At 41.2% G+C, this 18,358-nt stretch overlaps 1 protein-coding gene across 1 annotated transcript in view; it reads right to left on the minus strand.

The window, feature by feature from the left end:
• LOC145978989 (uncharacterized) overlaps positions 1 to 18,358 on the minus strand; it is a 127,556-nt gene that overhangs the window by 36,448 nt on the left and 72,750 nt on the right. The window contains exons 25-27 of the mRNA XM_083112048.1: positions 15,161 to 15,283; positions 14,418 to 14,540; positions 13,814 to 13,936 (exon numbers count right to left, since the gene is read on the minus strand). Coding sequence (XP_082968174.1) covers positions 13,814 to 13,936; positions 14,418 to 14,540; positions 15,161 to 15,283 — 369 coding nt within the window. The remainder of the gene's footprint in view (positions 1 to 13,813; positions 13,937 to 14,417; positions 14,541 to 15,160; positions 15,284 to 18,358) is intronic.

The following is an 18,358-nucleotide window of genomic DNA, read 5'->3' on the forward strand; positions in this document are numbered from 1 at the left end:
TCTTTTCGCACTATAGTAAACTGAGGAACTTCAATATGTTTTCCATGTTTTAGAAAACTAAACTTCAGAAATCGTAAACTACCATCAACAAAAAATTCATGTACCTGAGTGTACGGATATAATTTGTAAACATTGCCAGCATTGACGTACGTCCACTGCCCTCGAGCATTTGGAACCTAACAATTTCCATAGAATAAAATTGACGTCATCTAGTCTGCTTAATACCGAATCCAAGTGTTCGTTGATAGTACGAACCAACTCATCGTAGCTAGGTTTGATTTTTACATCAACATACAGTTGTTTATATTCCTCTTTGAGATCGTGAAGTTGAGTAGCAAAACCTGATAAAGCAGATTCTTGACTTGCTTCAAGAGTAGTAATTTGTAACGTAATATTAGAAATAATCTCCTGTAAATTTTCTACAAGTTTCAATTTAAAACTCTGGGTAGCAAGATCGTGTACTTGACTTCTAATTTCTGTAAATAATGCATGTAGTTCGTTAATTATTTGATTGTTGTGGAGACTAGCAACAGTTTCTCTGATTTGCGCAATTTCTGCTTGAATATTTTTGATATCCTCAGATTTTAAAATTCGATGTACTGCTCTCCTCATAGCTCTGATTTCCTGAGAAGTAGGCAAAGCAGTTACAGTATTCTGAAGTGTGGTAAGAGTTAATTTTAGAGAATCGAGTCCTGTTGCATCAGCTGCATTTTTTTTAAATTTCTTGCAGTTGCGTTATGTCATCCTGCGTAGGTGTAGACTGTTGCATTGTCTCTAATTTCCTCTGAATGTCGTCAATAAGATGATGAAAATGCGATAATTCTGATTCAGTATTCAAGATTTCAAGCTTAGTAACTTGCTGTTGAACTATAACTAGAATATCAGTAATGCCAGGCAGTTTCGATTCCAGAGTTTCCTGTACACTTGTTAACTCATTTCTCATAGTTGCCATAGTATCTTCTATGTGAGCTATGGTACCTTGTATCTTCCCAAAATCTTCATAAGTCTCCAACTGTAATTTGATGCCGGCAACGCTCTGAGCAATAGCATTTAATTCAGAAGATGAAGGTAAATTATTGATAAAATCTTCCAATGTCTGTAGTTTTGATTGAACTTCTGTTATAGCTGTATGCAGTTCAACTGTCTGTAATTCAGATTTGATACTTTGCAATGTAGGAACTTCGAAAGATTGAAACTGTTCTTGCAATTTAGCAATACTAGCATTTATCTGCTCATATTCTTCTTGAGTTTTGATATTCAGGATGATGGTTTGCAGTTCGGTACGAATACTATTTGCCTGGTCATTTAATTGCTGTTTCAGCTGTTCAGTATTCGTTCTCTGGATTTGTCTAAATTTATCAAGTTCTTTTTTCAAGTTGGCAATATTCTCTTCTAAGTTCTGAAGATTATCTATTGAAGCTAAATTAGTATATTTCTCAAGCAAAGATTTGAGTTCTCCATCAATTTTTACTATAGGATCAATCAGTTGAGTTTGAAGATTTGTAATCTCTGCTTGAATATTTAGATTTAGCGAATTCTGTAATATGAGTAAATCTAATTTAAGTTTCTTTAGACGTACATCTAAACTCGCTGGAATTATCTGGAATCTCCTGTCGCCTTCTATTACCAAATATATCCGTTTTTTTGTTTTTAGGTATTTTATATATTAATAAGAGGATAGATTATTCTTATTTCGATAAACAGAGGAATCAATTTATCATACTCTCCAATTATCTCAGCATACAAAAATTCACCAGCTTCCACATCATAAGACGTATCAGGAAGTAATGTACTATGTTTAATTCCATACAAATTTCGACCTATGTGCAAAACTGCCTCATTCGGTGGAGAAACGTTTGTTTCAATTTTCCCACTAACAGGTAACTTATATGATGATAACTTATTATTAAATACAAATAAGTGCTTTCCAGTATCCTCGTCAACATGAGACCAAATACTGTTCAAGTGAACAAGAAGTAACCCTCTCAATTGATGATAAATTTCTCTAAATACATCCATGTTTATTTAAATTCTCTCTACAGGCTGATTATGTTCTTTCTTAAACTCAAAAATATTCATGACGTTTTATTTTATATTAGCTATTTTTTTATTATATATAAAATATATATTTGTACTAAGTATAAAAAAATTAATAAGCACATATAGTAAAAAAATATCCCTCTGTGCTTAGCACATGAAAGAATGTATAGAGGAGCAATGCAACAACACGTCCGCACTCTTCAAACACTCTCACGATACTGACTGATCAGTAATGCAAAAACCCTTTAAGTAACCTAAGCGCGGACCGCGTTGAAAACATCCGAAACAGTGAGCCAATCAGAAGACATCTCATCATCGCATTACGTCATAATCCAACCAATCAGAAAACAACACGTTAGATACGGGTCATCATAATATTGCGTAATAACTTATTACGAAACATTGCGCAATAGTTTACTCTTACGAGCCGTCACAATGTTGCGTAATAACTTATTGCGAAACATGATGCAATAATTTACCCTTACAACCCATCGCAATATTGCGTAATAACTTGTTGCGAAACATGATGCAATAGTTTACCCTTACGAGCCTCGCAATATTGCGTAATGTTACGTAATTTAACCCGAAAGAAATTATGACACTCGTACGAAATACGAGAGGAAAAAATCACACGACATGAAATATCACAGATTTGCAATAGTAATAAAATCAACAAAAACATCATCAAAATAGGTTTTCCATTGTGCTTAAATTAATAAAAGTAGTCCAGTTTAGACAGTTCTGCGCCCTCATTTGGGGCTCAGGGGGCTCGCAGTGTTGCCAGCTGCTTACTCGAAAAAATCACCAAGGTTTTTGTTTTTGGGTCTAACCTAACCTAAAGCAAGGAGGTGCCAACTTTGCTTGAGGTATTTTCTCGCAGTGTTGCCAACTTCTCACTCGAAAAAATCACCAAGGTTTTTTTTTTGGTCTAACCTAACCTAAAGCAAGGAGCTGGCAACCTTGCTTGAGGCTTGCCTTACAGTGCATAAAGCAAGGTTGCCAACCCACTGGTACTTTTGCCATAGCCTTTTACAAGAAAAAAAAAAAAGAGAAAGGGGAGAGTTACACAACCGACAGCTTACCCACAGCCTTTTTTGCTCTAACCTAACCTAAAGCAAGGAGCTGGCAACTTTGCTTGAGGTTTGCTTTACAGTGCATAAAGCAATTTTTGCCAACCTACATATACTAAACAAGGAAAGCCGGCACTGCCGTAAAAGAGAGAGATGGATGGGTGGGAACACTACACGGGTTTAACGTCATCAAATAAAAATTGCCTTAATGGTTTTTTCTTGTAAGGCATGATCTCTATTTTCTCGCAGTGCTACCAACTCCTACCTACACTTTTTTTTAGTTGGCATGGGCTAGAGAGAGAGAAAAACTTATAGCTGGGAACAGTAATGAGCGAATGTGCCATATCGTAATTTTCCAACTCCCGGGGGCCAATGTTTGTATATCGTGACCTTTGTAAACCTCTCTCTCTCGGGGGAACGATGTGTCACACACACACACACATACACACGCGTGCGCGTGTATTGTGACGCAAGCAAACAGACAAAATAATAATAATTGTTGTTTTTTTAGGATTCCTGGCCCCCTGGCGTGGTGCCCAACCAAAAACGTAAAGGTTTTCCCGTACGGCCTTCGAACGTAGAATTGATTGACGTGCGGGCGAATCTCTTCCGGAATGTTTTTTAATTCGTACATCTGACCATACATGCTATTCATCATCAATTTAGCCGTGTTCTGTTTGGCGTCCATTTCGAGCAGTTTGCCCGGCGGTAAAGTCTTATTGTTTTTTTAATTTTTTGATTTTTTACGCAAGGCCATGATCTTGCGTATGCACGTGGCGTTTAGCGTGTCTCGTGAAAAATACACGTGAAGATTAGCTTCCGTACAACCGGCTGGATTTGTAACGCCGCGATAAACATCAACTTCCGTGCCGGGCAGAACGCCTGTTCCGGCGTGGAATTTGCGCTACTCCCAAGTTTACGTTGAAAGGGGAGAGGCCAGCTGCTACTTTGGCCATGTACATGCCCCCTTAACTTGCCCCGTAGGACACGTTCTGTTCTCTTACGAGAATTAATATAGGTTGTCATAGAACCCTCCAATTCATGACTTAGCAAAAAATCTGTTTCCGGATTCATCACGTACGCCTATATGTGAGAAAAAGTATGAATAGAACCTATGCTCGGAAATCCAAAATGGCGACCGGAAGTGGGGTTATCTTGGAAACAGTAAAACTTAGGAGAAATCTGTTTGCGGTTTCATCACGTACACCTATACGTGAGAAAAAGTATGAATAGAACCTATGTTCGGAAATCCAAAATGGCGACCGGAAGTGGCGTTATCTTGGAAACGGTAAGACTTAGGAGAAATCTGTTTGCGGATTCATCACGTACGCCTATACGTGAGAAAAAGTATGAATAGAACCTATGTTCGGAAATCCAAAATGGCGACCGGAAGTGGGGTTATCTAGGAAACAGTAAAACTTAGGAAAAATTTGTTTGCGGATTCATCACGTACACCTATACGTGAGAAAAAGTATGAATAGAACCTATGTTCGGAAATCCAAAATGGCGACCGGAAGTGGGGTTATCTTGGAAACGGTAAAACTTAGGAGAAATCTGTTTGCGGATTCATCACGTACACCTATACGTGAGTAAAAGTATGAATAGAACCTATGTTCGGAAATCGAAAATGGCGACCGGAAGTGGGGTTATCTTGGAAACGGTAAGACTTAGGAAAAATCTGTTTGCGGATTCATCACGTACACCTATACGTGAGAAAAAGTATGAATAGAACCTATGCTCGGAAATCCAAAATGGCGACCGGAAGTGGGGTTATCTTGGAAACGGCAAGACTTAGAAAAAATATGTTTGCTGATTCATCACGTACACCTATACGTGAGTAAAAGTATGAATAGAACCTATGTTCGGAAATCCAAAATGGCGACCGGAAGTGGGGTTATCTAGGAAACGGTAAGACTTAGGAGAAATCTGTTTGCGGATTCATCACGTACACCTATATGTGAGTAAAAGTATGAATAGAATCTATGTTCGGAAATCGAAAATGGCGACCGGAAGTGGGATTATCTTGGAAACGGTAAGACTTAGGAAAATTATGTTTGCGGATTTTTCATGTACACCTATACGTGAGAAAATATATGAATAGAACCTATGTTCGGAAATCCAAAATAGCAACCGGAAGTGGGGTTATCTTGAAAACGGTAAGACTTAGGAAAAATCTGTTTGGTGAGTAAAATATGAATAGAACCTATGCTCGGAAATCGAAAATAGCGAGCGGAAATAGGGTTATCTTGGAAACGGCAAGACTTAGAAAAAATATGTTTGCTGATTCATCATGTACGCCTATACGTGAGTAAAAATATGAATAGAACCTATGTTCGGAAATTTGAACGAAGCGAACAGAGAGATCGAATACGATGTGGACGTAGGCGATGGGTTTGTTCATCCTCACAGAGCAAACCTCTACCTTCAATTCGACGTGGTGAAGAAGAAAAGCGGATATGCGTTTCCCGCAGCAGCAAATTTGATACTCGTGGACAACTTCGTGCCTCACCTGTTCTCGCAGGTGGAGGTGAGGAAACACAACACCGTCATCAACAGAATAGATTATCCGGGCATCATGTCGACGGCGGTGGGAATGTTGAAATTATCCAAAACGGACGCAGCATACTATCAGGCAGGAGGATTTGAAGCGGGAACCAAAATATCGACGAGAAGTCACACGGTGCTCTTTCCCATGCGTTTGCTTCCGGGATTCTTCTCGGACTACAAGGAGATCATGTGGAAGAGAAGACTGAGAATCACGTTTCGAAGAGCTGCCAACAACAACGACGCACTGATGCACTGATGCGACGCAGTTCAACAACATACAGTTCGACATGCCAGATTTCATCGTAGTGCTTTTTCAGACCGGGAGGGACAAAAATCAGGAAAAAGATTCCAGCAAGTTTGACGACTGCAAGATCAAGAATGTTTATCTGAAGAACAGTAGAAACGAAGTGTTCCCGCACGAGAATTACAACCTCGACATGACCAAAGACGATTACCTCAAACTTTACGAAGCGTTCTCGGCTTACAAACGCGTGACCGAGGGAAGCGTGGACATGTACTATACGCCCAGCGAATTCAAAGCACGGAGACCCATGACCGTCATCAACACATCTAAGAGAAAGAAGGTTGTGGTCAACGATCGAACCAACATCAAGATCGTCTGCGAGTTTCACGATGCCTTGCCCGAGGATATCCTATGTAGTGGAACGTGGAGAGAAACCTTGGTGATTTTTTCGAGTAAGATGTTGGCAACACTGCGAGAAAATAAGGCTTATGCCTTACAAGAGCAAACTATTAAGGCGAGCCTCACCGAGCCTCATTTTCGGTCGCAGAATTCTCCATTTGGGTCTACTAATGTTGCCAACTCACTAGGCCGTATCAATATTGCGCGCTCAAGCATGATTTAATTTTATTATATTTTCAGATTGACCACAAAACAAGGTGTTGACAGGCAGTGTGTATATATATTGTAAGAAGATGTTTTACTATCAACCTCCACTTCTTGCAGTACATCCTGGACACAGCGTTGCAGGTTAACAAAGGATTTTTGGTCAGTATATATTTTTTTTCTTAAAACTGTTCGGTTACTCGCTCGTTCCTGGCATCATACACAAAAGTTTTCTCCGCGATGAGGATGACGCTACACAGAGTGTCGGCAGGCAAGGCATCGTGGAACTCGCACACAATCTTGATGTTGGTGCGATCGTTAACAACCACCTGCTTTTTTTTAGATGTGTTGATGAGGAACATGGGTCTGCGAGCTATGAACTCGTTTGGATTGTAGTACACGTCCACGTTACCGGAAGTCACTCGTTTGTAAGCTGTGTACGCCTCGTACAGTTTCAGGTAGTCCTCTTCTGCGATGTTTAGGTTGTAGTTCTCACGTGGGAAAACTTCGTTCCTGCCATTTTTGAGGTAAATGTTCTTAATCTTGCAGTTGTCGAACTGGCTTGAATTTTTCTCCTGATTGTTACCTCTTCCTGTCTGGAAGAGTACGACTGCAAACTCGGGCATGTCGTACCGAATGTTGTTGAATTGCGTGGTTACGTCAAATTCGAAATGATTGCCGGAAGCAGGTTTTTGCACACACTGGTAGCCATAAAACTGAATGGACACTTGAGGATTCTTCAGGATGTCGGCTTTGTACTTGAGAGCATAGTTTCTCTCAACGTTGCAACGTTTAGAAAGTCGTTAATTTTGTTTCTGTATTTTCCGTCGTTGGGTTTCCTCGTCATGTCGATCGTCGCGAATCCGAAATCGTCACTGTTCCAGCAAGAAGAGCAACGTTCCGAAAATTGATTGATCAACAGGCCGTTGAGTTTAGTTCGAGAAAGACGAGGTTTTCGGATTGTACCCAACCATGGAACTCAACGAGGGCGTGGTTTGGAAAATCGAAAAATCGAAAGTCACGTTCGAGGGTGACAACGTGAAAGTCAATTTGGGTGAGAAAAACAGCTGGAACAGGTATCCTGGTACGGTTGGACTGTGGGAACTCATCACCAAAAAAGCAACCAAGAGATTACACAGACGAAGATTACCAAAATTACAAGGAAATTTTGATCATGACGGATGCCTTGTACCAAAACAACGACGCTACGCAGAATCGCGTCAAATCTAGCAGCGGCGAAAAATACAAGAACCTCATCAAGCCGATATGGAAGCAGGTCAAAACAGGCAGCGGTGTCAAACTCTACAACAACCTGCCCAAAGAGTTTGTGTGGGTTGACGACGTGCGCAAGCTCATAGACAGGTTGTTGGTTATTGCAGGAGAGGAGAATGCAGGCAACAGCAACTTTCGCAACGAGAAGGTAGGAATTGTGGACATGGTTAGCTCCAAGCTTGCCAACTTCATTGTGAATGACGACAAAAGCATAGGGTACCTCATCAAAATCATCAACACCCTACCTCCGAAATTTTGGAACGTGGCCGAAGGTCGAGGTCTCGTGAACGACATCATCAACAAGCTACCCTTCAAGATACACTTGCCAGGTTACCAGTACCGCGGCCCCGGTACCAAACTCGAACAGCAACTAAAAAAAGGCGACAAGAGTGTGAATCCCCTGGATGCTGCATGCAAGGATCACGATATTGCCTACAATACCAATACCGATCTCAATGTACGTCATGATGCTGACAGAAAGTTAGAGCACGCAGCTTTCGGGGTACTCGTCAGCAGAGACATCTCGCTGGGCGAACGGGTCGCCGCATTAGGTACGACCATCGCCATGAACACGAAACAAAAAAAAATAGGGTGGGGTCTATAAATAACAACCTACCCGAACTGCTCTGTAAAAAAATGAACAAGGTATGATCACCAAATCCTCTGACGGCATCCCAGGGAGTCACAAGCAGACAGGTATTATCGCTACGTTCAAACCAAACTCTGAGTTCATGGAGCCAATTATCTACACGCCCTCCCCACCGATATACTTTCCTGTATCTCGTAATCGCATAGACAACATAGAATTAGCAGTGACAAACAAGAAGAGGGAGGTGGTTGATTTTGCAGGAGCCGCGACCACTGCCGTCGTGGAGATTAACATATAATAAATAGCCATCATGGAACAAATCGAAAGTTACGAGTTGCAGTCCTTCCCTCCCAACCGTCGCACGTTTGCCAACCTTAACGAAGCAAATCGAGAGATAGAATACGATGTGGACGTCGGGGATGGATTCATTCACCCTCACAGAGCTGATTTGTACGTCAAGTTTGATGTAGTGAAGAGAGACAACGGCGAAGCATTTCTTGCCAACGCAAACCTAAGACTCGTAGATAATTTTGTGCCGTACCTATTCTCGCAGGTGGAAGTTAGAAAACACGGCACCGTCATCGATAGGGTTGACTACCCCGGGATTACCTCGACTGCCGTGGGAACACTGAAACTCTCCAAGACCGATGCAGCATACTACCAGGCAGGGGGATTCGAAGCAGGTACAAAAATCAAAACTCAAAGTCACACAGTACTGTTTCCCATGCGTCTGCTGCCCGGTTTCTTCTCGGACTACAAGGAGATCATGTGGAAGGGTGGTTTGCGTGTTACTTTTCGCAGAGCTGCCAACGACAACAACGCACTGATGCGATACAGCACTTTGGGCCCGGACGGGACTACCTTGCTTCCCAACACACTACCCGACGCTGCCAAGTGTATTGTAAGGTCCATGGAGCTGCGCGTGCCAGTGGTAGAATACGAATCAAACTATGCTCTCAAGTACAAAGCCGACATCCTGAAGAATCCTCAAGTGTCCATTCAGTTTTATGGCTACCAGTGTGTGCAAAAACCTGCTTCCGGCAATCATTTCGAATTTGACGTAACCACGCAATTCAACAACATTCGGTACGACATACCCGAGTTTGCAGTCGTACTCTTCCAGACAGGAAGAGGTAACAATCAGGAGAAAAATTCAAGCCAGTTCGACAACTGCAAGATTAAGAACATTTACCTCAAAAATGGCAGGAACGAAGTTTTCCCACGTGAGAACTACAACCTAAACATCGCAGAAGAGGACTACCTGAAACTGTACGAGGCGTACACAGCTTACAAACGAGTGACTTCCGGTAACGTGGACGTGTACTACAATCCAAACGAGTTCATAGCTCGCAGACCCATGTTCCTCATCAACACATCTAAAAGAAAGCAGGTGGTTGTTAACGATCGCACCAACATCAAGATTGTGTGCGAGTTCCACGATGCCTTGCCTGCCGACACTCTGTGTAGCGTCATCCTCATCGCGGAGAAAACTTTTGTGTATGATGCCAGGAACGAGCGAGTAACCGAACAGTTTTAAGAAAAAAAATATATATTGACCAAAAATCCTTTGTTAACCTGCAACGCTGTGTCCAGGATGTACTGCAAGAAGTGGAGGTTGATAGTAAAACATCTTCTTACAATATATATACACACTGCCTGTCAACACCTTGTTTTGTGGTCAATCTGAAAATATAATAAAATTAAATCATGCTTGAGCGCGCAATATTGATACGGCCTAGTGAGTTGGCAACATTAGTAGACCCAAATGGAGAATTCTGCGACCGAAAATGAGGCTCGGTGAGGCTCGCCTTAATAGTTTGCTCTTGTAAGGCATAAGCCTTATTTTCTCGCAGTGTTGCCAACATCTTACTCGAAAAAATCACCAAGGTTTCTCTCCACGTTCCACTACATAGGATATCCTCGGGCAAGGCATCGTGAAACTCGCAGACGATCTTGATGTTGGTTCGATCGTTGACCACAACCTTCTTTCTCTTAGATGTGTTGATGACGGTCATGGGTCTCCGTGCTTTGAATTCGCTGGGCGTATAGTACATGTCCACGCTTCCCTCGGTCACGCGTTTGTAAGCCGAGAACGCTTCGTAAAGTTTGAGGTAATCGTCTTTGGTCACGTCGAGGTTGTAATTCTCGTGCGGGAACACTTCGTTTCTACTGTTCTTCAGATAAACATTCTTGATCTTGCAGTCGTCAAACTTGCTGGAATCTTTTTCCTGATTTTTGTCCCTCCCGGTCTGAAAAAGCACTACGATGAAATCTGGCATGTCGAACTGTATGTTGTTGAACTGCGTCGCATCAGTGCATCAGTGCGTCGTTGTTGTTGGCAGCTCTTCGAAACGTGATTCTCAGTCTTCTCTTCCACATGATCTCCTTGTAGTCCGAGAAGAATCCCGGAAGCAAACGCATGGGAAAGAGCACCGTGTGACTTCTCGTCGATATTTTGGTTCCCGCTTCAAATCCTCCTGCCTGATAGTATGCTGCGTCCGTTTTGGATAATTTCAACATTCCCACCGCCGTCGACATGATGCCCGGATAATCTATTCTGTTGATGACGGTGTTGTGTTTCCTCACCTCCACCTGCGAGAACAGGTGAGGCACGAAGTTGTCCACGAGTATCAAATTTGCTGCTGCGGGAAACGCATATCCGCTTTTCTTCTTCACCACGTCGAATTGAAGGTAGAGGTTTGCTCTGTGAGGATGAACAAACCCATCGCCTACGTCCACATCGTATTCGATCTCTCTGTTCGCTTCGTTCAAATTTCCGAACATAGGTTCTATTCATATTTTTACTCACGTATAGGCGTACATGATGAATCAGCAAACATATTTTTTCTAAGTCTTGCCGTTTCCAAGATAACCCTATTTCCGCTCGCTATTTTCGATTTCCGAGCATAGGTTCTATTCATATTTTACTCACCAAACAGATTTTTCCTAAGTCTTACCGTTTTCAAGATAACCCCACTTCCGGTTGCTATTTTGGATTTCCGAACATAGGTTCTATTCATATATTTTCTCACGTATAGGTGTACATGAAAAATCCGCAAACATAATTTTCCTAAGTCTTACCGTTTCCAAGATAATCCCACTTCCGGTCGCCATTTTCGATTTCCGAACATAGATTCTATTCATACTTTTACTCACATATAGGTGTACGTGATGAATCCGCAAACAGATTTCTCCTAAGTCTTACCGTTTCCTAGATAACCCCACTTCCGGTCGCCATTTTGGATTTCCGAACATAGGTTCTATTCATACTTTTACTCACGTATAGGTGTACGTGATGAATCAGCAAACATATTTTTTCTAAGTCTTGCCGTTTCCAAGATAACCCCACTTCCGGTCGCCATTTTGGATTTCCGAGCATAGGTTCTATTCATACTTTTTCTCACGTATAGGTGTACGTGATGAATCCGCAAACAGATTTTTTGCTAAGTCATAAATTGGAGGGTTCTATGACAACCTATATTAATTCTCGTAAGAGAACAGAACATGTCCTACAGAGCAAGTTAAGAGGGCATGTGCATGGCCAAAGTAGCAGCTGGCCTCTCCCCCTTTCAACGTGAACTTGGGAGTGGCGCAAATTCCACGCCAGAACAGGCGTTCTGCCCAGTACGGAAGTTAATGTTTATCGCGGCGTTACAAATCCAGCCAGCTGTACAGAAGCTAATCTTCACTTGTATTTTTCACGAGACACGCTAAACGCCACGTGCATACGCAAGATCATGGCCTTGCGTAAAAAATCAAAAAATTTAAAAAACAATAAGACTTTACCGCCGGGCAAACTGCTCGAAATAGACGCCAAACAGAACATGGCTAAATTGATGATGAATAGTATGCACAGGTAAATATACAAATTGAAAAACATTCCAGAAGAGATTTGCCCCCACGTCAATCAATTCTACGTTCGAAGGCCGTACGGGAAAACCTTTACTTTTTTGGTTGGGCACCACGCACTCCTGGCGGGGTTATGGGGGCCAGGAATCCTAAAAAAAAACCAATTATTATTATTTTGTCTGTTTGCGTCACAATACACGCGCGTGCGCGTGTGTGGCACATCGTTCCCCCAAGAGTGGTTTACAAAAGTCACGATATATAAACATTGGCCTCTCTTTTTTTTTTGGGACTTGGAAAAAATTTACAATAAGATGCATTCGCTCATTACTGTTGCCAGCCATAAATCTCTCTCTCTCTTCATCTTACAGCAACATTGGCATCTCTATTTTTTTTAGTTGTAAGTAAATTGCCAACACACTCTAGTTAATAATGCTACATATTATACGCACACACACACGCACATACTATATTGCCATCCACCCATTTTTCTCTCTTTTACAGCAGTACATATTTGTTGCCGGCTTTCTTTGTTTAGTATATGTAGGTTGGCAAAATTGCTTTATGCACTGTAAGGCAAGCCTCAAGCAAAGTTGCCAGCTCCTTGCTTTAGGTTAGGTTAGACCAAAAAAAAATCTTGGTGATTTTTTTTTCGAGTGAGGAGTTGGCAACGCTGATTTTTACTTGAGGGCGGTCAACCGGGTTGATTGCACAAGCAAAATTGCCAGCTCCTTGCTTTAGGTTAGGTTAGACCAAAAAAAAATCTTGGTGATTTTTTTTCGAGTGAGGAGTTGGCAACGCTGATTTTTACTTGGGGGCGGTCAACCGGGTTGATTGCACAAGCAAAATTGCCAGCTCCTTGCTTTAGGTTAGGTTAGAGCAAAAAAGGCTGTGGGTAAGCTGTCGGTTGTGTAACTCTCCCCTTTCTCTTTTTTTTTTTCTTGTAAAAGGCTATGGCAAAAGTACCAGTGGGTTGGCAACCTTGCTTTATGCACTGTAAGGCAAGCCTCAAGCAAGGTTGCCAGCTCCTTGCTTTAGGTTAGGTTAGACCCAAAAAAAAACCTTGGTGATTTTTTCGAGTGAGAAGTTGGCAACACTGCGAGAAAATACCTCAAGCAAAGTTGCCACCTCCTTGCTTTAGGTTAGGTTAGACCCAAAAACAAAAACCTTGGTGATTTTTTCGAGTAAGCAGCTGGCAACACTGCGAGCCCCCTGAGCCCCAAATGAGGGCGCAGAACTGGCTAAACTGGACTACTAATAAAAATAGTAGGCCTCGTACCAAGTACCAAGTGTGGGTGTGCTTGGGTAGGTGGGTGTGCGTGGGTGTGTGTGGGTGTGCGTGGGTGTAGGTGTGCATGGGTGTGCGTGGGAGTAGGTGATACGTACTTTAACTCTTAAGAAATTATGCCACTCGTACGAAGTACGACATGAAAAATCACAGATTTGCTATAGTATAAAATCAACAAAAACATCATCAAAATAGGTTTTCCATTGTGCTTAAATTAATAAAAATAATAGGCCTCGTACCAAATATTGATTTGAAGGAATTGAATCCCTCTACTGTACAAAGCTCTCGTTATAGGCTATATACAATTTACTTACCGCAAATATCAATGTCTTCATCAGATCCATCTTCACAATCTTGATATCCATCACACACTTTATCCTCTTCGATGCACTCTCTACTGGTCTTACACTGGAATTCGTGAGGCGGACAACCAGGTCCTATGGAAAAGGAAATATTACAATCCACCTTTATTTGCAGAATGTAAACATGTTTAATTGTGAAAAAATGAATTGTTAAAAAAAACACATTCGCACAATTGATCCGTACAACAATGGACATGTACTTAAGATTGCACAGTGTCTAAGGAACCTGTTCGGATGTACGCATCAACTGTCGCATGGAACCTTTTCGGATGATCACCTCCAGTTCCGCATGGAACCTGTTCGTATAAACGTCTAGTTCCGCATTGAACCTGTCCGGTTGAACAACCTCCACTTCCACATCGAACATGTTCGGATGAACGCCTCTACTTCCGCATGAATCCTGTTCGGATCAACGCTTTATCAAACCAATGTTCTATGGCAGGCTGATTGCGTGCCTTGGAACTGCCTAAGCATCATTTGAATGAAAAACGAAATCATCCGTTACTAATAATGACAGTACAAAGCTCTCGTTATAGGCTATATACAATTTACTTACCGCAAATATCTTTGTCTTCATCAGATCCATCTTCACAATCTTGATATCCATCACACACTTTATCCTCTTCGATGCACTCTCTACTGGTCTTACACTGGAATTCGTGAGGCCGACAACCAGGTCCTATGGAGAAGGAAATATTACAATCCACCTTTATTTGCAGAATGTAAACATGTTTGTTTGTTAAAAAAGTGAATTGTTAAAAAAACACATTCGTACAATTGATCCGTACAACAATGGACATGTACTTAAGATTGCACAGTGTCTAAGAAACCTGTTCGCATGAACGCCTCCAGTTCCGCATGGAACCTGTTCGGATGATCTCCTCCACTTCCGCATGGAACATGTTCGGATGATGGCCTCCACTTTCACATGGAACATGTTCGGATGAAAGCCTCCACTAACGCATGGAATATGTTCGGATATCGCCTCCACTTCCGCCTGGAACATGTTCGGATGAACGCCTCCACTTCTGCGTGGAGTATGTTCGGATGATAGCCTCCACTTCCGCGTGGAACATGTTCGGATATCGCCTCCACTTCCACATGGAACATGTTCGGATGAACGCCTCCACTTCTGCTTGGAACCTGTTTGGATAAACGCCCCATCAAACCAATGTTCTATGGCAGGCTGATTGCGTGCCTTGGAACTGCCTAAACATCATTTGAATGAAAAACGAAATCATCCGTTACTAATAATGACAGTACAAAGCTCTCGTTATAGGCTATATACAATTTACTTACCGCAAATATCAATGTCTTCATCAGATCCATCTTCACAATCTTTATATCCATCACACACTTTATCCTCTTCGATGCACTCTCTACTGGTCTTACACTGGAATTCGTGAGGCCGACAACCAGGTCCTATGGAAAAGGAAGTATTATAATCCACCTTTATTTGCAGAATGTAAACATGTTTGTTTGTGAAAAATGAATTGTTAAAAAAACACATTCGCACAATTGATCCGTACAACAATGGAAATGTACTTAAGATTGCACAGTGTCTAAGGAACCTGTTCGGATGCACACATCAACTGTCGCATTGAACCTGTTCGGATGATCGCTTCCAGTTCCGCATTGAACATGTTCGGATAAACGTCTCTAGTTCCGCATGGAACCTGTCCGGATGAACAACCTGCAGTTCCGCATGGAACTTGTTCGAATGAACGTTTCCAGTTCCGCATGAAAGCTGTTCGGATGAACGGCTTCTCTTCCGCATGGAACATGTTCGGATGAACGCCTCCACTTCAGCATAAATCCTGTTCGGATAAACGCCTCCTCTTCAGCATGGAACCTGTTCGAATGAATGCCTCCACTTCCGCGTGGAACCTGTTCGGATAAACGCTTCCACTACCGCGATTCGCGTCTCATCAAACCAATGTTCTATGTCAGGCTGATTACGAGCTTTGGAACTGCCTAAGCAAAGGAAATTCGCGGACGTTCTATTTGCAGGGTTAGCATCTTACATTTGTAGATACAATGTGCACCACCAATTATTTCAACAAATACTAGCTTATGTTTTCTCGATGTGTTGATAAGACTAAATATTTAACAAAAATTTACCATGTAGGTGAAAAAATAGAAGAAATGTGATTTTTGGATATTATATATTTGACTAGATATTTCATAATATTTTGTATATATTTTATATAAGTTGCATAAAAATTCCGTCGTATGCATGAATGATAAAAAGAAAATAATCAAATCACTATGAAACAGAAATAATATAATTTTTTTTTATATAAAGATGAAGTACTCACTGCATTGATGTTGACAGCGTCTCAAATGCTTGAACACGTTCTCCCCCACTGGAGTGAAGGGGGTAGCACTCGCCATCTGCCTTGCAGCGATAGCAAGGCTTGCCAAAAATATGAAGGCCCACGCAATCAATCCATAGTAAATGACACGCGCCCCAATGTTAGATTAATTCAAAATGTAAGATTTCCATGGTAACGATTAAACAATGTAACTAACTTTTACTTGTTTATTCTTTAATAATTGTTTCAAAAATATTACATTTCTAGGATCAAACTGGAACATCACCATGTTATGCAAGTGGCCTCAAGTGATTTGAACTCTCTAAAACTTTATAAAAACTGTTTAAAATGAGAGCAAGATGAATGAATGAGGCCCATACCATGATTTTTTTCTGAAATTGTAAAGTTTTAAAAAAGGGTTAAAACTATCTGAGAATACCTAATAACTTTTGCAAAAATAAATTCAAATTAATTTTGCGAAACTTGCATTCTATTGGCAGTACAAGGCTACGGAAATTTTACTTTAATATTATAAAACTGACCTGTTCTGAAATGGAATATGCACATGTATATGTGTGCATAAACGCACACAAAGAATTCACATATATGGAGGGTAAACTTTGTACCTCAAATCAAGAACTATCCCGCACCACTGCTAGTTTCCAGTTCTTTTCTAAAGCATAGCAAGATCCAAAGGGTAGAAACCATGTACAGCTGACCGCTCAGGAGAAGATCCCTGACGGAAGTGAAGTGACGTAGCGACAGGAGACTGCACTACTAGGGTCGGGGGTGTGCACCCTGAGTGAAAAACACATGTAGCCTGCTCGCTGTAACCGGTGCAGCGACGCAAGTCGTTTAGGGTTACCGGAAGTTCTCTTTTACCCGGACAAATCCGTTTTTCGGGTAATAAAGATGCTCCGGGCGGGTTTTTAGCAACATTTGGAAATATCAGATTTTTTGGGGTATAGACAACTGCTTAAGTTCAAGATTAGTAGTAAAATGTTATTTGTAAATAATTCTTAATATTGTTTCAGTTTTCAAGTGTAAAGAAATACAACACTCTCAGTTACAAGCGCAACGAAAATAAATTTTTCTTGCAACAAAGAAAAATTGTTGGACCTTTGCGTCTCTTCTGTTGTCACCACCGCGTCGCGTGAGGTTTTGAATTGAAAGCATTTGTGACATCTACCGCGGCTCTTGGTGAGCAGCAAGTTTCTGACAATAGGTAAGAATATGCAATTTGAGTTTACTTTTTGAGTAAATTTGAGTTTACATTGATTTGAGTTTCATGACAGAATTAAGAAATAAACAGTATTTTTTAACTGCCGTACTCTTGTTGTTACATGGCAGTGGAGAAGTTAAATTCTGTCGATCAGCGATCTGAACCATGCCAAAATGCAAATGTGTTTTTAGTGACGACTTACAAAAACAGTTTCCTGACTTTAGGCCTGGAAGAAAAAAACTCCGAGGCGGAATGTCAATTTATGTTATTCTTTTAAAGCAAGAGACCAAGCTTCACAACTGTATAATAATAGGAGCATAGTGAATAAATATTAGAATGTTCAGACATTTGCCTACAATGAGGCTTATTATGAGTTATTCGGAAATGGTGTAAAATTATTTTACAGGGGTGTGTGATCTATAAGCCCACCAAAACACCAGTAAGCACAAATCCTGTGTCTTCGTCTAAAGCTAACAACATTTTGAAATCTAAAAATGCCTTCTTTTTTAAAGTTTGTCATCTGCTAACCCTAAAGTTCTTGCCTTATATTATTTTTAAAGTTCTTTGAAATACAGTCTAAAGAATTCACAGGATAAGCAATACAAAAGTATTCTGGCCACTGAAAGAAAAGCAGCAAACTGTTGCTGCGGACACACGCTCTGCGTGATTGGAGCAAATCAACTTCCACGCACTTCCAAAAGGATGCTAGACCGCAGTGGAAGGCTTTCTGCTAACCCTAAAATCTGCAAATGAACCGGTCCTTCCCTTCACCCCCGTCTCCCCTCGTTTGGGGATCTTCTCGTGAGCGGTGAGCTGTAATGACATCTTATCTACAAATGAGCTTCTATTTCTAAGCTATTGCTTTGAAATGGCAGCAAACATTTCAAAAACGAGACACTACAATATAAATAAAATAGTTAAATTAAAAAATTACGAATAAAATGTTACGACAGTTACAAA

The sequence above is a fragment of the Lepisma saccharinum genome, chromosome 25 (genome assembly GCF_977018435.1).
Source record: "Lepisma saccharinum chromosome 25, izLepSacc3.1, whole genome shotgun sequence".
Classification (NCBI taxonomy): domain Eukaryota; kingdom Metazoa; phylum Arthropoda; class Insecta; order Zygentoma; family Lepismatidae; genus Lepisma; species Lepisma saccharinum.